Source organism: Caretta caretta, chromosome 2 (assembly GCF_965140235.1).
Source record: "Caretta caretta isolate rCarCar2 chromosome 2, rCarCar1.hap1, whole genome shotgun sequence".
Taxonomy (NCBI): Eukaryota; Metazoa; Chordata; order Testudines; family Cheloniidae; genus Caretta; species Caretta caretta.
The window spans coordinates 47,308,918-47,334,865 of NC_134207.1; the positions used below are offsets into that span (position 1 = coordinate 47,308,918).

The following is a 25,948-nucleotide window of genomic DNA, read 5'->3' on the forward strand; positions in this document are numbered from 1 at the left end:
TTAGGAAAAACTTTTTCACTAAGAGGGTGGTGAAACACTGGAATGCGTTACCTAGGGAGGTGGTAGAATCTCCTTCCTTAGAGGTTTTTAAGGTCAGGCTTGACAAAGCCCTGGCTGGGATGATTTAACTGGGAATTGGTCCTGCTTTGAGCAGGGGGTTGGACTAGATGACCTTCTGGGGTCCCTTCCAACCCTGATATTCTATGATTCTATGATATCTTTTTTTTTTTTTGAGCAGGGACTGTATTTATTATATATTTGTTCAGTGCCTATCGCACTGTGACCCTGTCTTGGTCAAGATCTCTAGATGTTACCTCAATACAAGTAAATAAAAACAATAAATTCTATTTAGGTTCTTAGACTGCTTCCATGAATATGGTATCTGACTGCTTTCAACTGATACATTTGGCCAGTTGTTCTCAAACAGGGGTAGTCACATCCCTGGGAGTACACAGAGGTCTCACAGGAGGTACAACAACTCATCTAGATATTTACCTAATTTTACAACAGGCTACATAAAAAGCATTAGTGAAGTCAGTACAAACTAAAATTTCATATAGACAATGACTTGTTTATACTGGTCTATACACAGAAATGTAAGTACAACATTTATATTCCAGTCAATTTATTTTTATAATTATATGGTAAAAATGAGAAAGTAAGCAATTTTTCAGTAATAGTGTGCAGTGACACTTTTGCCTTTTTATGTCTGATTTCAGAAGCAAGTAGTTTTTAAGTGAGGTGAAACTTGGGGTATGCAAGACAAATCAGACTCCTGAAAGGGATACAGTAGTCTGGGAAGGTTGAGAACCACTGCATCAGGCAACATAATTAGCACCCATCACATGTGATGCTTCCCAGTTCCTTTTTCCAGGAAGAACTTTGATATGATCTGGTTTCCTCTCTTTTGATTCCTCTTTGGACCTGATTCTGAAAGGTGCTGAGCAACCTCTAACTCCACTGCAGCTCCAATCCATCAGACAGTCTTCCTTTTGACTCTCACTTTCCAACATTCCTCGAAGCAGCTCATTATAATCTCCCCTAATTTCTGAAAGCATTGGGGGGGGGCTCAGTCTTGCAACTTCACAAAATAATAGGTTCTACTACTGCTCAGAAGTACTGTATGAGGCCTGATTGTATCAATTCCTTTATCAAACTCATTAGCATCCCCCCACTTAATGCACAGCTGCTCAGCCCACCTATTATAATATGGTTAGATGGCTATAGAGTGAGAATTATTACTCAAATCTCTATCCACTCCCCCAACAGAAAGAGGCCAGAACATAAAAAGGTGTGAGGAAATGCCAACCCCTTGATGTTCAAGCAGATCTGAACTGCAATGCATTTCTACCATCCATATAGTAACGTTTTTACTCATCTGTACTTTGATCTCAACAGCATTTCCAACGAGAAGAAGGTCCATTGATTTTTTCCCCCACTGCTTTCTAGCAACACATCTTTTAAATATGAAAAACAACCCCACTGTGTGAGATGACTCATTTTGGGTTAGTAAGAGACCTTCGGAGAAGAAATCAATAGGCTGAGCTCATAATCTAAAGTGTTAATGATATTTCAAACACTAAGTACCAGCAGATGCATTTTTAAAAAACAATCTCTAACATAACTTGTGTTAGCATTGCTGTTAATATTTGCCAAGTAAAATGAAGAGAACCAGAACTAGTTGACAGAAATGAAAGCCGATCAAAATCAATGGGGAAGTAAAGTTGAAGGTGTGAAAAAGGATCTTAACTCCCCAAGTTCCATCACACTCCGGTATCTACTTTGTAGGTACAAATACTGGAACAAAAGAATAACAATCAAAGCAGGAAGACTGGACTCTGGGTCTTCCACCTCCCAGGTGGGTGCCCAAACCACCAGACTATAGAATAGTACATGCTTGTTCACTGGCCCAGCGACTGTCTAAACATTTTTCTAAACTGTCTAAACATTTTTCCATTTTTCCATTTTTCTCAGGGAGCCCTCCATCAGACTATCCCATAACTTATTGCTCAGAGCACTTTCCCAAGTAGCGTGGGAGACCCTGGTTCAAATCTTTTCTCCTCCAGCAGGGAGGGGAATTGAAAGCAGGTTTCCCACAACCCAGGTAAGTGCCCTAAGCTCTGGTATTAAATTATAAGGTGGCTGTTGTCATCATCACCTCCATATTCTCCCCTCCTCCCTCCTAGGCTACTTTGTGTGGAGCGAGGTGTGCTCAGAGACTGCCCATCAGATTGGGCCCTGCATGTGAGTTAGTTAGAACGCCTATCTTCCTCCAGTTCATGGGTTGCTGAAGAGCTTGATGGGAGATAGGCACCTGCATGTCTACAGTGGTACAGCAGTGCTCACGCCCAGAGGCAGAAACAGAGGCAGCTAGGGAACTTTTACAGCAAATACTTAGGTGTTGAATGAGTTTAGCCACCTACAGAGTTAGGTGGCAGCTGAACGGAAATTTTGTGGATGGCAGTGGAGCCTAAAACTGAAACTTAGGTGCATGAATCTGGGCCTAAATACTCTTCTGTCTACATTTACCACCGGAAGGGACTCCACTGTTTAGAAGCAAAATAATCTATTCAAAAAATCTTGTTCCCTTCTCTCCCAGCAACAAATGGCTGTTAATACAGCCATTTTTGTTCATGCTGAACATACAGTGTGTTTACTAAGATCCTTGTTTCTTTCAGAATGAAGTCTTGACTGGATCTTTTTGATAATACTGAGTGACGCTGAGCTGAATTACCAATAGCAAATTCAGATTCATCCATTTTGAATTTAGATACACATTTGCAAATTTAAAGATACATTCCCCCTTGCAGGGGCTGTTACCAGATTTGCCTGTTACTTTGGGGTACACTCATTTATTAGGGCCACTCTTCTGGGGGGAGGGGTTCTGTAATTCTATCAATGTGTGGCTTGTGTCACTTGTGTTCTCATACGGCGCTCTACTTCTCCCTTCTGCAAGGCCCCTCCCAATGGAGCTGTCCTGCAGGGCCCAGGTTCCTCCAGCCCCAGAATCAGATGCGTGCGTGCACACACACACGCGTACACTAATAGAGCAAGTCTGAATGGACCGGGTCAATCAGCACTCTTAAGCTGACCCTTTATATGTCCCGGTACTCAGTGGGCTGGGTCAAGCAGGATTTCCAAGCGGCCACCCTTCTATGCCACAGGTACCGCACCAGAACAGAGTACGCCTGAGCAGGCTGGGTTGAACAGCACTTCCAGGCTGCCACCCTTATGTGCCCCTGGACTCAGTGGACTGGATCAAGCAGCACTTTCAAATGCCACCCTTGTATGTCATAGGTTTAGCATGTCCCTACCCCCACTTTCATGTTACAATTGTTCTGGGAGTAACCCACTGGATGAGCAAACCCCACAGTATTTTTGGGCACTACAGGAATCTTTAACTTAGGTAAGAGAAGTGTTGCTGCAGAGTAAATGGGGACGCCTAAAGCACAAAAGAGTCAAGTTCAGAGAGAAGGAGAGGGAGGGAGGGAAGCAACCAACTTAACTATAACAGTTATTTATTGAATAATAGGGATAACCACACAAGAGGAGCCTATAACAAACATAACAGTTACATTATTAAAGATGACAAAAGTTTGATATAGAAAACTATACCCGATCAAACAAGTCAGGGTTAAAAAGTTATACCAGAGGTAAAAAAGAAAAAACAGAGAGCGAGAGCGCTGGGGTCTCACCACTCCATGAAGCTTGAACTGGTCAGGGTTCCCAGGTGGTGGTGGTAGCTGCGGGTCCTGAGTGCTGGAGACAGGAAGAGCCCCCAACATGATCAGTCAGGAGAAGATGAAGTCCCAGTGGAACTGATACAGAGTTTGGATCCAGGCATCAGAACACTTACCTGAACGTGGGTAGGTGTTTTTGTAGGGAAACAGCAATGGTTCAAGGGAGAACGCTAGATTTGTTTATGGGTAAACTGATGACTCAAGGGTTTTCTTTAGGCTAGACAATAGGATCATTCCTGGCTATGGGTGGTGTTCGTTCAAGGGAGCTCTCAATGCAATTAGGTAGCTTCAGTATTTTGGATATCAATCAAGGATTCATTACTGGAATTGGTCTGATAACTGCTGATCTGGGTGTGTGCAGGCATAGGTTCATTAACATCTGAAGCAGAGATCCCCCATGATGCAGTGCTTCCCGGCTTTTCTGGTCCCAGAGTTCGGTGCTTGCCTTGGAATCTCTGTTCTCCATTCTGTATGCTAATGGAGATGCCCCCCTGTCCCATCTCTGATGCAGGTGAGGCTAGGGGAGTTGCCTTAATCCTGTCACTACTGTTAGGAGGGGTTTAGGTGTGTCTCTCCCCACCTTTTCATTGCTTTCTGTAAGTCCTTCTTCTGATCAGTTTTGGTTCAAGCAGAGGCAGGGGCGGGGGACTAGTGGTGTCCTTCATGAGTTAGACAGGCTGGATACTGCACCCTGGCTCCCCAAGAACACAGAGCTGACTGGTATAGGGCTCAGATCCCAGGCTCCAGCCCAAGCCTGAATGTCTGCACCTCAGTTAAATAGCCCCTTAGCCCAAGCCCGAGTCACCTGGCATGGGCCAGCCACAAGTTTTTAATTGCAGTGTAGACATACCCTAAGAGTTAATCTGTTTGAAATCAGTGCAATAAAATAATACCTTGCAGAATAGTTGGGAGAATTAAATGCATAATAATAAATAATAAAACCTGGCACCTATATAATGCTCTTCATCTGTCCATCTCTAAGGACTTTACAAAGAAGGTCAATATCATTATCTCCATTTTACAGTTCAAGAAACTGAACCACAGAGAAGGGAAGTGACTTGCCCAAGTTACTGAGCAAACCAGTGGCAGAATCAAGAATTGGATCCCAGTCTTCTAAAACCCAGTCTAGTACCCTAGCCACAATATAGAACTCCAAAGTATTATTAATTATTATCATTAGATACCACTTTCTAAAGATTTTGGGCCCACTCCGACTCCTATTGAAGCTAATGGCAAACCTCCAATTGACTTCAATGGGAGCGGAATCAAGTTTTTCTTGTTGCTTCTGTGATAAACCACTTAAAATAAACTTTGTTCACAGTTACTATGTATATGACCAGATGAATTCTGCTCTGTCAGCATTACATTTCCATGATGGTGCTACTCTTTACCTTTGAATTGTGCAGCTGCTTCAAGCTAAGCTGCATTCTACCATGTAGAAGCCACAGTAACAGACAATGTAAATGAATCACAACTTGAATTTAATTATTTGCATCTCCCCTTGTGCATATACTTCAACTGCAATAGTCTTGGTATAAAACCAGTGCAGATTTCTCCAGTGCCTCCATGCATCCGATGAAGTGAGCTGTAGCTCACAAAAGCTTATGCTCAAATAAATTGGTTAGTCTCTAAGGTGCCACAAGTACTCCTTTTCTTTTTCCAAGACACATAATATATCTCTAAATATCATTGTTGTTCTGAAATACAAATGAGAACAGGATTCTCTTCAGTCCTGCTGTAATACTGTGTCTAAGCCAATATTAAGAAAAACATTCAAAGCAGAAAGTTTTCATTGCCACAGAAGATGACTGTAAGAGGAACACATAGTAACAGTGACTAAAGTGCCTGAATAATAATGTGTAACTCATACAGAACTAATGCAAAAGAGAGAGGGTTTAAAATCTACATCTTATAATTACATTTGTAATATTTTCAGTTTCCTACTACAGGAAATTAATAAGTGTAAGGTAATTGGGCATTGAAGTAATTAATTCCAGCTCAAACGCTAAAATTTTGTGGCATAATTCTTTTTCTTTCTTTTTTTTTTTTGGTTAAAAATAAATGTTGGGGTGAAAACGTAGCTCCACTGAAGTCAATGACAAAACTCACATTGACTTCATTAAAGACAGGACTTCAGCCACAAAGTCTATTTTCATCTTCCTGTCCATTTAAACAAATATACAACTGTATTAAGAAATAAATGTTACAAAACTAACTCAAAATGTGTCATTGTAGGACAGAGCTAGAGTCTGTCTTTTACAGAGAGATGCACGTCAGCAGCCATTGCAGTGAGGAACCCTGGCTCACTCCAAAATCTTCTTTGTGGGAGTGAGCTCCTGTGAATCACATGGTGAAGTAGTGGCATTTTGAGAGGTGTTAAGCCTTTTCCATATGTAGAAGCTCTTCTGATTGGCATGAAGGGGGAATGGACCCACCTTCACCCTGTCTTGTTTTGACCGCTTGAATCCTCAAGAACTTTGTACACAATGCAGGATAAGTATAAAATTAAAGAATGAAAGTTAGCTTATTGGTTAAGGAAATGTATATGTGTTGTAAAGAAGGGCCCTGACTAGCAAGTAGAAGTAAAGCCTTGAAAATAATGACTTATAAGGACAAAAGTAATGAAGTAGGGAGGATGACTGGTTCAAAGAATAAGTAATGAGACAAGGGAAAGGTTCTAAAAAGAAGGCCTCTGGCCCATAGGGGTGATTGCAGATGGTTTTGAATCAGAGAATCTTAAAATGAACCAACCTGGCCTTTCCCCACCCCACATCCCAGTGTTATCTCCTGTGTGAACTCAGGTGCAATGAAACAAAACAACTGTTGGACAGCAAGGAGGAGAGGAGGAAAGGCATTGGGGAGAAAGGAGATTGTAAATCTCATCTGGATTAAGACTGGAAATAAGAGTAAACTGTCTCAAGTTGGTTTTTAGATGAATTTGGTAATTGGCAATGGCAGCACTTGTTTGTTAAAGGGTATAAAAGGTCAACTATTAAAGGGTTCATTGCTAAAACTGCCTGACCATTCTGGAGTCAACCAATATGGGTCTAAGCACCCCTGGGTTTAGCCCATTTGTGAGTATCTTGCTCAAATGCTTATAAATATTTCATTACTGTTTGGATGTAGTAAATTGCTTATTATTTAGCCTTTTTAGGCATGTTTAGAGCAATTCTATAACAGTACCATTTGGCCTTTGGATTTAATAAAAGAATTTATGGTTAAATTGGTGTTTGATTTTTTGTCATATTAATAATTTCACATTTTAATTCCAAGACAATAAAACAGTGCTACAATTTAAAATCATTTTAGGATCCCTGAATGTAAGACATTCCCCATATAGTGTCAAATGCATCATTACTGCTTCTTTTTTTAAAAAAAAAATCTTTGCATAAGTTTGATTGAAACAATCTGAAAAGTATAAAACAATGATAGACTTGCCTTGAGACACTGAGGGCAAATTTATGTGAAATATAGCGGCAGTCACTGAGGAAGTACATTCTCAAAATACTGCATTGGGATTTCACCACATAATATTAAGGGGAGCCACATGTCTAAAGCCCCATGTAATGCTTTGAAAAATGTTCTCCCTAGCAGGTGTGCCAACGGTTTCCAGCATTCGATTGGAATACATGGGAAAATACAATCAAATCCTGAAAGGTGCTAAACAGGATTGGACCCTTCCTAGGCACATTGCTACATAGTACACGCTTAAGGTAATGGAGAGTCTGCTCCTGCCACATTCCATTAAAGCTAAGCAGAGTATATCCATGGTTGGGAGGGGTGGGCTTCTCTTGATTCACCGTGACGTGAATCTCCTTACAGAACACCAATTTGTTGCAGTTTTAAGATGTGGACTGACAAGTTTGGGGCTTCAGCATATGAATTTGGTTCCCATTCATTCAGGACAGGGGCGGCAACAGCAGCAGCCCAGCTGGACCTGGGGGCTAGCGCAGTTCAAGCCATTGAGCATTGGTATTCTGGAGCATACAGAACACACAAGACCCCAGGTGGGAAATCAGTGTTAATTTTCCTTTGTGTTTGCATTCCAGATGCCAGGCAGGCGTGGATCTACAGACACAGTATCATTTACTTGGCACATAGGCAGCCTTCCAGGTTGTCTGGAGGTTCTCAGTTGGGCCTCTGTGGTGAAACAGTCCTGAGCTGGAATGGGGGGAGGGCATGTTATGGGACCAGCTGACACCTCTTCTGGCACCAGATATGATTTTGTGGTTTATCTTGGGGCAAATGATTTGAGAATGTGTAAAGGGTTGAATTTAATGCTCAGAGCTAAGAGGAACTGAGGGCAGATTCTGGAACTATTCCCCGACAGCATGCAAACCGCAGAAGGGGCATTGGACTCGAGAGCTAATCCCTGGAGTAATCAGGAGGAGGCGTCAGCTTAAAGCCCCTGGTCCTGGAAGCATGTGATTATAGGAAAGTCTCAGCTTTCATTTCTAGCCCTCATGATTTCAGAGAAAAGCCTGAAAACATGAAACAAGTGCTTCTAATCACTAACAAAACAGGATGCAAATAAAAAGAATCCAAAATATTTAATAGCTCGTGATTTTTGTGACCTGATTCATGAGTACTGAAACTTGGTGATGACAATGCTGAAAACCAGCAGAGGGAACACAAAAGCACAATATTCTGTTTGTTAGTTATTAATAATTATCTGCCTTTGTTTGTTTTTATTTGATCATGTTGAATTAAAAGAAAAAAATATTTAGTAGCTCTCTGATCTCTGAGACCTAACTTTTTCTGAGATTCCATAATGGTTGGTGTCAGAGGGTGCTCCACTCACCACTGGTCTGACGCCTCCTCCTGATTACTCCAGGGATTAGCTCTCGAGTCCAATGCCCCTTCTACGGTTTGCATGCTGTCACTCTGACTCTCTGGTCTGCAGTCCCTCTCTCACTCCAGGAACCACAGCGTCTTCTTCATGACTTAGTCCTCTGGCTAGGTTACTCAGCATTTCCCACTTCCAGGGTATATCAAAGTCTTTCCTTCAGGAGTCCTACGCAGTTGTCCCATTCACTGCCTCCGGTCTATGCCACGCCCTTGGTGGCTAGTAAGGGACCCAGGCCCACCCACTACTCCAGGTTCCAGGGATCCTCAATGCAGCAATTCTGAACTTTCCTCTCTCTGCTCTCACTGCTCCTTCCTTGGACAGCTTCCACCCCTCCTCTTTCTGGGGGAGTTATTACAGCTTACACGACTTTGCAGCCTCCAAACACTTCTTCTTCCCAGAGAGTGACTGCCCTTTCCCAGCAGCAGTCCCATTGTGTTGCCAGCTACCTGGCTTTATAGGACCCATCTATTCCTGCTCAACTTTAATTAGCTCCCTGGCTCCTCCTCCAGGTGCAGCCTGTGGAGTTAATTGACCTACCTATCAGTCCTGTGTGGGGTGGACACCCCAGCACATTGGGTAATATAATTTTTCATTTTCAGCAGCCTCTGTACTTCCCAAAGTGATGTTAAATGATTTTTTTCTAGCCCAGTTTAGCTATTAAAAGGGACTGGACAAGTTTCAAACCAAACCACTGAATTATTAAAATGAGGAGTACTTGTGGCACCTTAGAGACTAACAAATTTATTTGAGCATAAGTTTTCGTGGGCTAAAGCCCACTTCACTTCATCTGTTACTTTCTTTGTTGGGCCTGTCCTGTAGTAGGTGACTTCTGGGTACTCTTCTGGCTCTGTCAATTTGTTTCTTCACTTCAGCAGGTGAGTATTGTAGTTGTAAGAACGCTTGATAGAGATCTTGTAGGTGCTTGTCTCTGTTTGAGTGGTTGGAGCAAATGTGGTTGTATCTTAGAGCTTGGCTGTAGACAATGGATCGTGTGGTGTGGTCTGGATGAAAGCTGGAGGCATGTAGGTAAGTATAGCGGTCAGTAAGTTTCTGGTATTTTTAAGTAGATACTCAGACAAAGTACTGTCTGTTAAATATGTGTAATCAGAGATTAGACTCAATTTAAGAAAACCACTACAAATGACATGTCATATGATCCTTACTCTGTAATATGGTAACACCCTGTTAGAGAGATCTGATGACCATATTTCTGCATAGTTTCTCTTTAAACATTCGTGTTGTAATGATTGCTTTGTTTCTGATATTTACATGGCAAGGATTTGTAAACCTGTTAATACTTCCTACATACATAAATAGTTTAAAATAAATAAATAAATAAAGTAGGGGGCCTAAATTAAAGCCACAAGGATCCTGACACTCGGTAGTTTCCAAAGTGGAGACAAGAATGTTTTTTCTGCTTAGATTTAACATACCCTTTTAAAACATATTTTTCATCTCTTATCTCAGAGAAAGCACAGATGTACAAGTGAGAAGTACATGAGATCTCTAAAGAGGTGTTATGGGGGTGAGGTGCTAGAAAGTAGCAGTCCAAGACTGTAGAGTGTTTGCCTGTCTCTGGAGCATGTTCATATTTCAAGTTATTATGTATAGTTTTCTATAGCTATTAAATCAAAAAACTTTTTTTAAAATATACAATTTATGCTTGAATGTAGTCTATGGGTATGTCTACACTACGAAATTAGGTCGAATTTATAGAAGTCGGTTTTTTAGAAATCGGTTTTATATATTCGAGTGTGTGTGTCCCCACAGAAAATGCTCTAAGTGCATTAAGTGCATTAACTCGGCGGAGCGCTTCCACAGTACCGAGGCAAGAGTCGACTTCCGGAGCGTTGCACTGTGGGTAGCTATCCCACAGTTCCCGCAGTCTCCGCTGCCCATTGGAATTCTGGGTTGAGATCCCAATGCTTGATGGGGCTAAAACATTGTCGCGGGTGGTTCTGGGTACATATCGTCAGCCCCCCGTTCCCTCCCTCCCCCCGTGAAAGCAAGGGCAGACAATCATTTCGCGCCTTTTTTCCTGAGTTACCTGTGCAGACGCCATACCATGGCAAGCATGGAGCCCGCTCAGGTAACCGTCACCCTATGTCTCCTGGGTGCTGGCAGATGCGGTACGGCATTGCTACACAGTAGCAGCAACCCCTTGCCTTGTGGCAGCAGACGGTACAGTACGACTGGTAGCCGTCATCGTCATGTCTGAGGTGCTCCTGGTCGCCTCTGTGAGGTTGATCAGGAGCGCCTGGGCAGACATGGGCACAGGGACTAAATTTGGAGTGACTTGACCAGGTCATTCTCTTTAGTCCTGCAGTCAGTCCTATTGAACCGTCTTATGGTGAGCGGGCAGGCGATACGGACTGCTAGCAGTCGTACTGTACCATCTTCTGCCGAGCAGCCATGAGATGTGGATGGCATGCAGTCCTTCTGCACCGTCTGCTGCCAGCCAAAGATGTAAAAGATAGATGGAGTGGATCAAAACAAGAAATAGACCAGATTTGTTTTGTACTCATTTGCTTCCCCCCCTCCCCTGTCTAGGGGACTCATTCTTCTAGATCACACTGCAGTCACTTACAGAGAAGGTGCAGCGAGGTAAATCTAGCCATGTATCAATCAGAGGCCAGGCTAACCTTCTTGTTCCAATAAGGACAATAACTTAGGTGCACCATTTCTTATTGGAACCCTCCGTGAAGTCCTGCCTGAAATACTCCTTGATGTAAAGCCACCCCCTTTGTTGATTTTAGCTCCCTGAAGCCAACCCTGTAAGCGCCCCTCCCAGCGTCAGAGCAATGGCAAACAATCGGGCATCTGAGAGTGCTGTCCAGAGCAGTCACAATGGAGCACTCTGATGGGGCTAAAACATTGTCGCGGGTGGTTCTGGGTACGTGTCGTCAGGCCCCCGTTCCCTCCCTCCCTCCGTGAAAGCAAGGGCAGACAATCATTTCGCGCCTTTTTTCCTGAGTTACCTGTGCAGACGCCATACCACAGCAAGCATGGAGCCCGCTCAGGTAACCGTCACCCTATGTCTTCTGGGTGCTGGCAGACGCAGTACGGCTTTGCTGCACAGTAGCAGCAACCCATTGCCTTCTGGCAGCAGACGGTGCAATACGATTGGTAGTCGTCCTTGTCGTGTCCGAGGTGCTCCTGGCCACGTCGGCTGGGAGCGCCTGGGCAGACATGGGCGCAGGGACTAAATTTGGAGTGACTTGACCAGGTCATTCTCTTTAGTCCTGCAGTCAGTCCTATTGAACCGTCTTATGGTGAGCGGGCAGGCGATATGGACTGCTAGCAGTCGTACTGTACCATCTTCTGCCAGGCAGGCAAGAGATGAGGATTGCTAGCAGTCGTATTGCACCATCTTCTGCCAGGCAGGCAAGAGATGGGGATGGCTAGCAGTCCTTCTGCACCGTCTGCTGCCAGCCAAAGATGTAAAAGATAGATGGAGTGGGTCAAAACAAGAAATAGACCAGATTTGTTTTGTACTCATTTGCCTCCTCCCCTGTCTAGGGGACTCATTCCTCTAGGTCACACTGCAGTCACTCACAGAGAAGGTGCAGCGAGGTAAATCTAGCCATGTATCAATCAGAGGCCAGGCTAACCTCCTTGTTCCAATAACAACGATAACTTAGGTGCACCATTTCTTATTGGAACCCTCCGTGCAGTCCTGCCTGAAATACTCCTTGATGTACAGGCACCCCCTTTGTTGATTTTAGCTCCCTGAAGCCAACCCTGTAAGCCGTGTCGTCAGTCGCCCCTCCCTCCGTCAGAGCAACGGCAGACAATCGTTCCGCGCCTTCTTTCTGTGCGGACGCCATACCAAGGCAAGCATGGAGGCCGCTCAGCTCACTTTGGCAATTAGGAGCACATTAAACACCACACGCATTATCCAGCAGTATATGCAGCACCAGAACATGGCAACGCGATACCGGGCGAGGAGGCGACGTCAGCGCGGTCCCGTGAGTGATCAGGACATGGACACAGATTTCTCTGAAAGCATGGGCCCTGACAATGCATGCGTCATGGTGCTAATGGGGCAGGTTCATGCTGTGGAACGCCGATTCTGGGCTCGGGAAACAAGCACAGACTGGTGGGACCGCATAGTGTTGCAGGTCTGGGACGATTCCCAGTGGCTACGAAACTTTCGCATGCGTAAGGGCACTTTCATGGAACTTTGTGACTTGCTTTCCCCTGCCCTGAAGCGCATGAATACCAAGATGAGAGCAGCCCTCACAGTTGAGAAGCGAGTGGCGATAGCCCTGTGGAAGCTTGCAACACCAGACAGCTACCGGTCAGTTGGGAATCAATTTGGAGTGGGCAAATCTACTGTGGGGGCTGCTGTGATGCAAGTAGCCCACGCAATCAAAGATCTGCTGATATCAAGGGGTACTTTTCGATAGTGCTGCAAGCTCTGGTGGATCACAAGGGACGTTTCACCAACATCAACGTGGGATAGCCGGGAAAGGTGCATGATGCTCGCATCTTCAGGAACTCTGGTCTGTTTCAAAAGCTGCAGGAAGGGACTTTATTCCCAGACCAGAAAATAACTGTTGGGGATGTTGAAATGCCTATATGTATCCTTGGGGACCCAGCCTACCCCTTAATGCCATGGCTCATGAAGCCGTACACAGGCAGCCTGGACAGTGGTCAGGAGCTGTTCAACTACAGGCTGAGCAAGTGCAGAATGGTGGTAGAATGTGCATTTGGACGTTTAAAGGCATGCTGGCGCAGTTTACTGACTCGCTTAGACCTCAGCGAAACCAATATTCCCACTGTTATTACTGCTTGCTGTGTGCTCCACAATATTTGTGAGAGTAAGGGGGAGACGTTTATGGCGGGGTGGGAGGTTGAGGCAAATCGCCTGGCTGCTGGTTACGCGCAGCCAGACACCAGGGCTGTTAGAAGAGCACAGGAGGGCGCGGTACGCATCAGAGAAGCTTTGAAAAAAAGTTTCATGACTGGCCAGGCTACGGTGTGAAAGTTCTGTTTGTTTCTCCTTGATGAACCCCCCCGCCCCTTGGTTCACTCTACTTCCCTGTAAGCTCAGCACCCTCCCCTCCTCCCTTTAATCATTGCTTGCAGAGCCAATAAAGTCATTGTTGCTTCACATTCATGCATTCGTTATTCATTCATCACACAAATAGGGGGATGACTACCAAGGTATCCCAGGAGGGATGGTGGAGGAGGGAAGGAAAATGCCACACAGCACTTTAAGCACAGCACTTTAAAAGTTTACAACTTTAAAATTTATTGAATGACAGCCTTCTTTTTTTTGGGCAATCCTCTGTGGTGGAGTGGCTGGTTGGCCGGAGGCCCCCCCACCGCGTTCTTGGGCGTCTGGGTGTGGAGGCTATGGAACTTGGGGAGGAGGGCGGTTGGTTACAGAGGGGCTGCAGTGGCAGTCTGTGCTCCAGCTGCCTTTGCTGCAGCTCAACCATACACTGGAGCATACTGGTTTGGTCCTGCAGCAGCCTCAGCATTGAATCCTGCCTCCTCTCATCACGCTGCCGCCACATTTGAGCTTCAGCCCTGTCTTCAGCCCGCCACTTACTCTCTTCAGCCCTCCACCTCTCCTCCCGGTCATTTTGTGCTTTCCTGCACTCTGACATTATTTGCCTCCACGCATTCGTCTGTGCTCTGTCAGTGTGGGAGGACAGCATGAGCTCGGAGAACATTTCATCGCGAGTGCGTTTTTTTTTCTTTCTAAGCTTCACTAGCCTCTGGGAAGGAGAAGATCCTGTGATCATTGAAACACATGCAGCTGGTGGAGAAAAAAAAAGGGACAGCGGTATTTAAAAAGACACATTTTATAAAACAGTCGCTACACTCTTTCAGGGTAAACCTTGCTGTTAACATTACATACATAGCACATGTGCTTTCGTTACAAGGTCGCATTTTGCCTCCTCCCACCGCGTGAACGGATTTTGGTTGAATGCCAGCAAACATACACTGCAATGCTTTGTTCTACAGTGATTCCCGAGTACGTGTTACTGGCCTGGAGTGGTAAAGTGTCCTACCATGAAGGACGAAATAAGGCTGCCCTCCCCAGAAACCTTTTGCAAAGGCAGAACCGCAAATGCCAGGGCAAAGTAATCCTTTCACATGCTTGCTTTTAAACCATGTATAGCACTTTAAAAGGTACACTCACCAGAGGTCCCTTCTCCGCCTGCTGAGTCCAGGAGGCAGCCTTGGGTGGGTTCGGGGGGTACTGGCTCCAGGTCTAGGGTGAGAAACAGTTCCTGGCTGTCGGGAAAACCGGTTTCTCCGCTTGCTTGCTGTGAGCTATCTACAACCTCCTCATCATCATCTTCTTCGTCCCCAAAACCTACTTCCGTATTGCCTCTTTCTCCATTGAAGGAGTCAAACAACACGGCTGGGGTAGTGGTGGCTGAACCCCCTAAAATGGCATGCAGCTCATCATAGAAGCGGCATGTTTGGGGCTCTGACCCAGAGCGGCTGTTTGCCTCTCTGGTTTTCTGGTAGGCTTGCCTCAGCTCCTTCAGTTTCACGCGGCACTGCTTCGGGTCCCTGTTATGGCCTCTGTCCTTCATGCCCTGGGAGATTTTGACAAAGGTTTTGGCATTTCGAAAACTGGAATGGAGTTCTGATAGCACGGATTCCTCTCCCCAAACAGCGATCAGATCCCGTACCTCCCGTTCGGTCCATGCTGGAGCTCTTTTGCGATTCTGGGACTCCATCATGGTCACCTGTGCTGATGAGCTCTGCATGGTCACCTGCAGCTTGCCACGCTGGCCAAACAGGAAATGAGATTCAAAAGTTCGCGGTTCTTTTCCTGTCTACCTGGCCAGTGCATCTGAGTTGAGAGCGCTGTCCAGAGCGGTCAGAATGGAGCACTCTGGGATAGCTCCCGGAGGCCAATACCATCGAATTGTGTCCACAGTACCCCAAATTCGAGCCAGCAACGTCGATTTAAGCGCTAATCCACTTGTCAGGGGTGGAGTAAGGAAATCAATTTTAAGAGCCCTTTAAGTCGAAATAAAGGGCTTCATTGTGTGGATGGGTGCAGGTTTAAATCGATTTAACGCTGCTAAATTCGACCTAAAGTCCTAGTGTAGACCAGGGCTATAACACCTGTGTTTAAATATGCTCCTAAGGCCTGACTGAATGCCCTTTCAAGTCAATAGGAATCTTTCCACTGATTTTACAGTACACTGGGTCAGGTCCCTGAAGAATATATAAAGGACTACCATTTCCACTTGACTCAGTTGGACATATTGCAGTTAACTTCTTTTGGGAATGAGTGTCTACTATCCTTCAAAAACATTCTGATCTGTTTAAAAGAAACACAAATATATTGAAAACACAGCATACGCAATTAGGAAGCACCGAACCAAATCCTAGTCCAGCTGAAGTCAATGGGAGCTTGGTCTTTGACGTAAATTAGGAGTGGGATTGAGCCCACCCAAAGAATCCAGCAATGATATGATATAATCCCATTTTATGGAGACAACAAGTACCTAATAAGAAGAGAAGAAAAGAGGATACAAATTAGAGGGAGACATGAACACTTGAAGTGTTTAGAGAATCTCCAAGTAAGGGACTGAATATAGTTTCATCCATTGTGTTTTTGGTGTAACAGTTAAATAACAGCTTTCCACTGAAATCTGAAACTCTCTGCTTCTCCAAGAATATTATAAATGCTAAAACCACCAGTCTGCCACTTACTGAATGCAAATTCTACATAGTCCCCTTGGTGCTTGAAGAATTAGGTGCTCTGCACAGAAGAAAAGTCTCACTTCTGAATGATGACATCCCCTATCCATTTATTTTTGGTGAGTAATTGCAGAAGTCTGCATGCAAGTGTCATGGTTGCTACATACCTGTAAATGTATAAGGGACTTATAAGATCACAGAAAGCCTGGTAAACATGGATTTTGAATGGAAAACATGTACTTCAGTAGCAACTGAATATTTTTGTTCAGAACTCATTTATTCTAGAAAGATACTAACAGTTTTGTACTTTTCATACACTGGAGCTAGTTGTAGTCTCAGGCACATTGACCTCTGTCAAATACCTCAGAAGAAATCATCCAGTTTTAAAACTGACAAAAATGCATGTTGCATCAAAGATGTAAAAAGCTCAAAGGAAATGGATAATGTTTTACTTCAGCAGTGAACTGGATTTGTATAATAAAAGACATGTAACCATCTTGCAAGTCACAATTTAACCAGCAAGCAATTCCCTGATAGAACTGGTTGGGAATTCTTCAACAAAGTTTTTTTTTCCATCAGAATAAGCTAGTTTGTCAAAACCAAAACTTTTTGTGGGAAAGGGTCTGTTATGATAAATTTCCCATTTTTAAAAAATGTTGAAAAAAGTTTCAAAGTTGTCAGAATGTCCTGTCTCAATGTTTTAAAACAAAGTTTTTCTTTTAGGAAAAGGACTTTTCATTCTGAAATTTAAGTTTGTTTGTAGTATCAACGTTTAAAAGATTGAAATCAAACAATGTTTCAATTGACCCAATTAAAAAATGTTGTTGGATTTCCAGTTCACAAATATTTTGAGATTTTAACTTTCTTCTGGTTTGGGACAGGAAAAAAACATAAAGATCTTGAAAATTCTTGCGGGACAGGGAAACCATTTCCCACTCAGCTCTACTCCTTGACCACTTTTCAGTGTTTAAATTATCATGAAGTCCTGAGCAGCTCAATGGCCCAGTGAATGCATCAGAATGAGCAAGGTAGCTCAGTTCCTAGATAGAGCCTTACATTGTTCTATAGGAATATGTATGGATGATCAGTGGTGGCAATGCTGGTCTCTGAAGGTAGTTCCATCAAGCCCTTTTGATCAGGCTGTCAGGCCCCTGAAGAAGGAGGCAAGATGGAGATGGTCCCCACTAAGGACTATTAAGAAGAACATTGTTGAGTTTTGGAAAAAAAATATTAAAAGTCCTGTTAAGATATAAAAGCAGAAAATGAATGTTGAAACTAACTTTAGCTATTGACACCCTTCCCCAGTCAGAAGGAGTTTCTATAGAAGCTGGCATTTAAATAACAGGTACTATAGTCTAAACAATTTTGGAACTTACAGAAGACAAGAACATTTAAAATTAACCAGAGAGGCAAAGAGTTGGCCCAGGTCTGCATCCCTTACTAAGGCAAAACTCTCAGTGACAACGGACGAAGGAGTCAAATTGTGTGGGCTACATTCTGTCCTCATGCTCATGATGTCCCATTGACTTCGGTGTTGGTTACAAGTGTGGAACTGTGGGCAGCATTTGATCAGATGTTTCTAACCAAGTATAAAAAAAATTAAGCAATTAAGTGGAAAACTAATAATGCAGATTCTCCATGTCAACTGAATTAATCTGGATTAATCTGCAGCAAGGGAAATTTGGGTTAGATATTAGGATAAACTTTCTAAATATAAGGTATTTAACCTCTAGAATAGGCTTCCAAGGGAGGTTGTGGAATCTCCATCATTGGAGGTTTTTAAGAAGTTGGACAGACACCTGTCAGGGATGGTCTAGGTTCACTTGGTCCTGCCTCAGCATAGGGGACTGGGCTTGATGACTTCCAGCCCTACATTTCTATGATTCTGTGAGCTAACATGAATAAGGTTTTAAAAATATATTCAAAGAACACTCTAGTTTGTGTTTCATAAGACAACTAATTTCAAGTACAGTTAACCTTTAGGTATAAATGTTTGCGGTCAGTTCATGCTATTATGGGCTGCAAAATAAGTAAATCCACTCATGAAAGCTCCAACTAGGTACACATAGATCTAAAGTATCAATGTACTACCATGTCCTGGGATCAGCTGAAAACTCTTGTTTCTAATTTGTATTGAAAAAACTCCTAAAACCTAATAGGATTTATACGTTTAGGTAAAAATGATATAGTCAGGTATGCTAAAACAATGTATTTCTATAGAATATGTGGGAATTGTGGTGAGATGCTGTCATAAATATAAAGGGAAGGGTAACCACCTTTCTGTATACAGAACTATAAAATCCCTCCTGGCCAGAGGCAAAACCCTTTCACCTGTAAAGGGTTAAGAAGCTAAGATAACCTCGCTGGCACCTGACCAAAATGACCAATGAGGAGATGTCATAAATATAAAGGGAAGGGTATCAAGGAACTATCAACCCCCTACAGGCCAAAGTGGATGCTATCCAAAAGTGGCCTGTCCCAAAGTCAAAGAAACAGGTTCAATCCTTCTTAGGCTTGGCCGGTTATTGCAGGCGATTTGTACCACAATACAGCCAAATCGCCACCCCACTGACAGACCTAACCAAAAAGAAACAGCCAAATGCCGTTCAGTGGACCGAAGAGTGTCAGAAGGCCTTTAACCAGCTTAAAGCGACACTCATGTCTGACCCTGTACTAAGGACCTCAGACTTCGACAAACCGTTCCTAGTAACCACAAATGTGTCCGAGTGTGGTGTGGGAGCAGTTTTAATGCAGGAAGGACCAGATCAAGAATTCCACCCTCTAGTGTTTCTCAGCAAGAAGCTGTCTGAGAGGGAAAGCAACTGGTCAGTCAGTGAAAAAGAATGTTACACCATTGTCTACATGCTGGAAAAGCTACGCCCATATGTTTGGGGACAGCGTTTCCACCTGCAAACCGACCATGCTGCGCTACAGTGGCTTCATACTGCCACGAGAAAAAACAAAAAACTTATTCGGTGGAGTTTAGCTCTCCAAGATTTTGATTTCGACATCCAACACATCTCAGGAGCTTCTAACAAAGTGGTTGATGCACTCTCCCATGAAAGTTTCCCAGAATCAACTGGTTAAAATCAGCCTTGAGATGTGGAAAATATTGTTAGTCTTTATACACTTGGTAGTATATTTAGAGGTGCATGTGTCTTATTAATTCTGTTTTCTCCTAGAGCTCCAGGAAGAAATCACAGCCAGTGGTTCACCCTATCTGTGATTTGGGGGGCGTGTCATAAATATAAAGGGAAGGGTAACCACCTTTCTGTATACAGAACTATAAAATCCCTCCTGGCCAGAGGCAAAACCCTTTCACCTGTAAAGGGTTAAGAAGTTAAGTGGAACCTCACTGGCAACAGACCAAAATGACCAATGAGGAGACAAGATACTTTCAAAGCTGGAGGGGGGGGCGAACAAAGGGTCTGTCTGTCTGTGTGATGCTTTTGCCGAGAACAGATTAGGAATGCTCTTCAGAACTTCTGTTAAGTTAGTAAGTAATCTAACTAGAAATGTGTTAGATTTCCTTTTGTTAAATGGCTGGTAAAATAGGTTGTGCTGAATGGAATGTATATTCCTGTTTGTGTCTTTTTGTAACTTAAGGTTTTGCCTAGAGGGATTCTCTATGTTTTGAATCTGATTACCCTGTAAGGTATTTACCATCCTGATTTTACAGACGTGATTCTTTTACTTTTTCTTTAATTAAAATTCTTCTTTTAAGATCCTGATTGCTTTTTCATTGTTCTTAAGATCCAAGGGTTTGGGTCTGTGTTCACCTATGCAAATTGGTGAGGATTTTTATCAAGCTTTCCCCAGGAAAGGGGTTGTAGGGCTTGGGGGAAAGACGTCTCCAAGTGGGCTCTTTCCCTGTTCTTTGTTTAACATGCTTGGTGGCGGCAGCATACGGTTCAAGGACAAGGCAAAGTTTGTATCTTGAGGAAGTTTTTAACCTAAGCTGGTAAGAATAAGCTTATGGGATCTTTCATGCAGGTCCCCACATCTGTACCCTAGAGTTCAGAGTGGGGAAGGAACCTTGACAGATGCAATATGTTTTGGGGGAGCTAGTGTGGTGCAGTATATAGTCAGCCAATCTGGAAATTAAGAGATCTAGGTTCTGTTCTCATCTGCACTATCTGTTCTGCTCTCATCTTCCCTTAGGAAGTCATTTATACTTTCATTACCTCAGGTTTCCCATCTGTAAAATGGGAATAACAACACTCAAACTCCCTAAAGGGCTTTAAGAGCTATGGATCAAAAGCACTGTGTAAGTAACACATATATTTTCTTTTATGCCTCCATAATATTAAGTAAATCTGCTTATTGAAGAAGTTACTTCTCCAATATAAAACAATGGCCAGGACCATGTATGATTTTTTTCTATAAAGTTATTTTTAAGTATGGAGAAGTAGTGCAGGAGAAGGTGCAATGGATACCTTACGGGAGCTCCATTTATAGTTTGTTTTCCTCATATGTTCAATATGTAGCTAAAACCACAATGTCCTCTCATCTACTTTGTGTTCTCAGATCATGTTAAGCCACATTTAGAAAAGAAAATGGACAGTTAGGTTTGTAGTGATGCAGTGAACATTTGAATGAGAAAGTGGCTGCCTGTGGCAAATTTACATGTGCACTTAAAGAGGCTGTGTTTAAAAATATGGCCCTAGATCACTTTATGTATCCCATAAGAAGATATTCTGCTGCAGGATAGTTAGTAGGAGTAGTGACCTTAATTGTAGCACCCAAGGACCTTAGTAGACCACCATTCTGGAATAGGAACTAGGAGAATTATGGCTAATGAACGTAATGTGAAAAATTACTCTAATTTTCTAGATATTTAGGTAGAAAGGGGAAAAGTAAGCTTCCAAGTGGTAAAGTTGAGCACACCAAGAAGTTGTGTGTACAATGGTGACCTTCTCCTTGGCTAGAAAAATATATAACATTTGTGGATGAAGATTTTCTTTTTAGAAGTGATGTTTCTGATGTAATTTTGTTGTAAAATTATATATATTCATCAATCAAGTTTTGTCCTTCACTTCTAGGTGAATGACTTGTCATTTGTGCTTCTCAGGGGGTCTCCGGGCAAGGCTATTTAAGCTGTCAGCAGAAATGACATGGAAATAGCATCACAAATTATATACATATATACATATGACAAGCTTTCCATATGGAACCAAATGAATAGTTTTCATGGTCACTAAAGCTGAAAGCTTTCTCTCATTTTCAATATTTTTTCTTCTTCTTTTTCTTCTTCTCCTCCTTCATCCATAGTTGGTGACAGGGTTGACAATGCTGGCTCAATATTTGAAAATGAAATGATATTGATATGAAAAGTTGCCTTGAAAGCGCAGTGACATGTTCTATGACTGCACACTGTGTTATTTCAGAAAGGCATTACGGCAGGCTGAAGATTTTTTGAGTGGTCAGCTTTGTTTTTCACTGTTCTCATTAAATTAAGAGATTTATACAATAACTTGTACATGATGGAGAAGACTGATAATTTTGTGCTGCAGACACCTACCAAGGTCCACGGCTTTCTGAATTTTGGAGCAACCCAATGACATTGGTAGGGTGATTACTCGATTAGCTATAATATAGTATTCATTTTTGAGGAAATGCTATCAGACATTTATTGCACTCATCACTCTTTTCAGAAGTGTAATCTTAGATGTTGTACTATTGGAAACATTTCAGTCCCTGAAATACTTATTTTGAGGCTGCTGACACATCTCTTCCAGCAGCAATACCTCTCAGTGCTGCAGGTTAGCGGGTAACACAATGATAACGATTCTGTACACTTATTTGTCATGCATCTGGCATCCGAAGATCTCACAATACATTAGAAAACTTTAAACTTCACAACACTCCTGTGAGGTAGACATCATAAGTATTGTTAATTTCATTTTTACAGATGGGAAAACTGAGGCAAGGAGAAGTTATGTTTGCCTCTCATCAAAAAATTATTCAAAAGCAGAGCCAGCAATCTAAAATTTCAGTCCTCTGCTCTGACCACTAGACAACACTACCTATGAGTGTCGTTTGGTGCCAGATATTTGCACATCACCTCCACATTTTGTATATGCACACTCAGATAGAAGATGCAAGGTGCATATTGCATAACTGCTAAGCAAATATGTGCTGTGACAGGGTGTCTACTCCACACAAGACTAGAAGGGTTTAAGGTGGCCTGGTTGGCCAATTAATTGCCCAGGGTGCACCTGAAAGGGGAGCAGGGAACTGATTAGACACAAAGCTCAGCTGGACAGGATGGGTCTGCATAAAGTCCAAGAGCTCAGAGCAGAAAGAGTGACTGCTGACCACTTCCCTGCAGCTCCTGCCTGGGAGAAGTGAGGGTGTTTGGGGCTACAGCAAGTAGCCTGAAGTTATTCCCTGGGAGGAGGGAGTTTGGGCTGGCAAACGTAGTGGTGAGGAAAGCCAAAAAGGTAAGAAAGGGTCAGGGGAAAAGCAGCAAGGAATAAGCAACCACTGAAAAGTGGCCCAAAGCAGGCAGTGGGGAGCAGACAGTTTTGCCTTAAAGGCTTTGATACTCTATAAGGGGAGGACCAAGTTGCAAAGAAGTTGAATGTGGATTGCAGAGACAGGTGGAGAGCTAATCCCCAGAGCGACCAGGAGGAGGTGCCACTAGCAGCGAGTGCCTCCCATGACAGTGCTTTGCATACACAAAAGGAAGGACTAACTAAATTGCTGTGTGCAGGTTAACAGGTAGGTTTGAGACTAGTTTGAAAATGTGGGCCTTCCTTTTTATTTAATCACAATTACATTTCTACTGGAATTGTCCATCAATGTGGAGATATTTATATAATGCTGATGGGGTCTGGCTATGGTGGTCACACTTAAAGTTCGTTCCTTTTTTAGAAATGTTAGATGTTTCAGAGATATTTCCCCATACTGAAAATGGGGAATACTCTAGGCCTAGTAAGATCTCTAGACTGGAATTAACATTTTTAATGTGCCTACTGTAGTTGAATTTGTCTGAGGAAATTTTGAATCTATGCAGACATTGGTTTTAGTTCAAAATTTCCCTGTGGAGGAAAAACATTCCTTTGAATTTTGTTTCATTATGTCTCCTTCAGAGTGGCAACAGACTCATAGGCCATTCAAAGCTCACTCCCAGATGAGCCAGTCTATTGCTTCATATCATAATTCACACAGCTAGTTCTCTTTATGTATATTCCCTTCCTAATAAATACCTGCAACTTCACCTTCAGGTTTCTCATGTCTAGCTGTTTTTGTACCTTCCCCGTACATATGTTGTGGCTGACCAACATCTTGACAGATGAAAGGAGATGCAACAAACTCGATCTGTCAGCTTAGCAATGGTATTGGACGTTGAAGCATATTCTGTTTCGTGGCTCACCAGTGAGCCTCAGCCTGGGCTCTCTGATGGCTCTCTGCACTGACTGCAACAGTCTTAATCCGTCTTCTCCAGACTGAACAATTGTGGGCAGGATTTTCCCAGTTGTCAGGGGGGATGCTGAATTTCTTGAGCCCTTGCTTCCCCTTGTTTCTGTACTGGAGCTTTGACCTTTCTCTATTTCACAGGCAGTTCTTAAAATGGCCAGAGAGCACACCTTTGGCAGATCATCTTGAGGCATGTGCTCTATGTGTTCCAGCCAGCGAATCTTGCAAATGTCCAGCATAGTCTGCATAGACTGTAGGCCTTTCTCTCAAGGATCTCATTATTAGTGATCCGGTGGTCCCAAGTATCTCAGAGGATTTTTCTAAGACAGCGGAGGTGGAAACTCCGTTCCTGCTTGGAGTACATAACCGAGCTTTCACAACCGTAAAGGATGATACTAAGGACACAAGCCTGATAAACAGACACCCTTGAGTTCAGGGTTAGCAGCTTGTTATTCTAAACACATGAGGTAAGTTTGCCAAAGGCAACAGAAGCTTTGCCAATTCTAGCATTACGTTTCCTATCAAGGTTAAGTGAGCTGGGAAGAATTGAGCAGAGATAGAAGAAGTAATCCATGTTGTCCAGAGCTTCATTATTGACATAAATTTTAGGTGGAATGTTGGTAACCTGTGACATGACAACGGTTTTCTTGAGACTGATTAACATGCTAAACTTGGTGCCTGCATCAGAAAACTTGTTCATCATGCCCAGCAATTCATCAGGTGAATTAGAGACTTTTGCAGTGTCATCTGAGAAAAGCAGATTCCGAATAGTAAGCTGGATGACATGTCTTCTGCTCTTTGATTATTTGATGTCAAACAAGTTGCCATCCATCCTCGATTCAATTAGTATGCCAGACTGGTCATTTCCAAAGTCATATTAAGAAGAAAAGAGAAGAAGATGTCAAAGCCAGTGGGCACTAAGATGCAGCCTTGCTTCATGCCAGTATCAATACTAAACTCAGATGATGTTTCATTTTCATACTGGATGTTTCCTTCATTCCCTCATGGCACTCCTTGAATAGGGAGAGCACCTTTTTTGGACAGCCAATTTTCAAGATACCATTCCTGCTAACTGTTTTGAAGGCCTTTTGTAGGTCAATGAATGCTACACAGAGAGGTGCCTGTGGTTGCAAGAAATAGGCATGAACAAGCACAATGTGAAGCACCCTTCAGTCGCGGAGTGTTCAGCTGTGAGCCCACACTGGCTCTCAGGGTAGACTGTCTCAGCAAAGTCTTGGAGTCTTTTTTCAACAGGACCCTTGCAAGCATCTTGCCGACCATGCTGAGAAAAGATATCCCTCGATAGTTGTTGCAGTCTGCTCTGTCCCCTTTATTTTTATAAAGTGTAATTATCTTTGCATCTTTCAGATCCTGGAGTATATGGCTTTCTTGTCCTCAGGTGCAGAGAGGTGCATATATGTCACAGGCAAGTTTTGTCCCCCGCCTGTAGGAGCTCCAGAGGAATCTGACCATTGCCTGTGGCTTTCGTAGGTGTAATCTCTTTGATAGCCTGCTCTGCATCTTCAAGAGTTGGTATTTGGTCCAATTCCTGCATCCTTAGAAGCTGGGGAATGGCAGCTGAGGCAGTATCACAGATAATGGCATTCTTTGAATAGAGTTCTTTGTAATGCTCAGTCAATCGGTTAAGTTGTTTTTCCCTGTCAGTCAATATGGTACCATCTTTCACCTTCAGGATTCCGGTCTTTTCACAAGGTGGACCAAGTGATTCTTTAATTCCATTATAGGGACCATGGATGTCCCCTTTTTCAAAGCAGATCTGAATCTTTTTCCACAGGTCTTGCCAGTACTTCTGGGCACATTCTCTGGTGGTTTTCTGAACCACAGCCTTAACCTTTAAACTTGAGAGTTCTGGACTTGGTTGGTGTTGAAGTAGACTTAGGCAAGCTTGCTTTTTCTTTTCTATAAGTGAGAGCAGCAGATGTTCAGATGCTGTGAACCTGCCAGGATGTTTTTTCTTTCTTCCAAAGACATCCTTGGAGGCAGCCAGTGTCATATTCTTAAGATTTTCCCACAAGGTGTCAATCAGGGGAATCAGGTTGATTATTTTCAAAAACAAGCTCAAGCACACATTGAAACTTTGCACAAGTGTCAGAATTCTTCATGTTAGTGCAGTTGAGGTGAGGTTTACCTTTTGGCTTCGCATAACAGATCTTTTAAAGATGTAATTGGAGCTTGGCCCCAACAAGAGCATAATCAGTGTCTCAATCAGTGCTATGCATTGATCGAACATGTA

The 25,948-nt window shown here is 43.1% G+C and overlaps 1 protein-coding gene and 1 long non-coding RNA gene across 3 annotated transcripts in view; both read right to left on the reverse strand.

Moving 5' to 3' along the window:
• The window catches only part of LOC142070750 (uncharacterized), a 137,205-nt gene that overhangs the window by 65,494 nt on the left and 45,763 nt on the right, over positions 1 to 25,948 (reverse strand). The window lies entirely within an intron of this gene.
• On the reverse strand, positions 13,785 to 16,064 carry LOC125632632 (uncharacterized). The gene is made up of 2 exons (XM_048841152.2): positions 14,747 to 16,064; positions 13,785 to 14,359 (listed from the first exon to the last, which is right to left on the reverse strand). Exons 1-2 carry the CDS (start codon positions 15,324 to 15,326, stop codon positions 13,839 to 13,841), a joined length of 1,101 nt encoding a protein of 366 aa, XP_048697109.2. The 5' UTR covers positions 15,327 to 16,064; the 3' UTR covers positions 13,785 to 13,838.

Excerpts from the sequence above, each read along its gene's own strand:
- LOC125632632 (XM_048841152.2), bottom strand. The coding sequence starts at position 15,326 with ATGCAGAGCTCATCAGCACAGGTGACCATGATGGAGTCCCAGAATCGC. Across the intron at positions 14,360-14,746 it reads AGGCGGAGAAGGGACCTCTG|CTGCATGTGTTTCAATGATC; the intron begins GTGAGTGTACCT and ends TTTCTCCACCAG.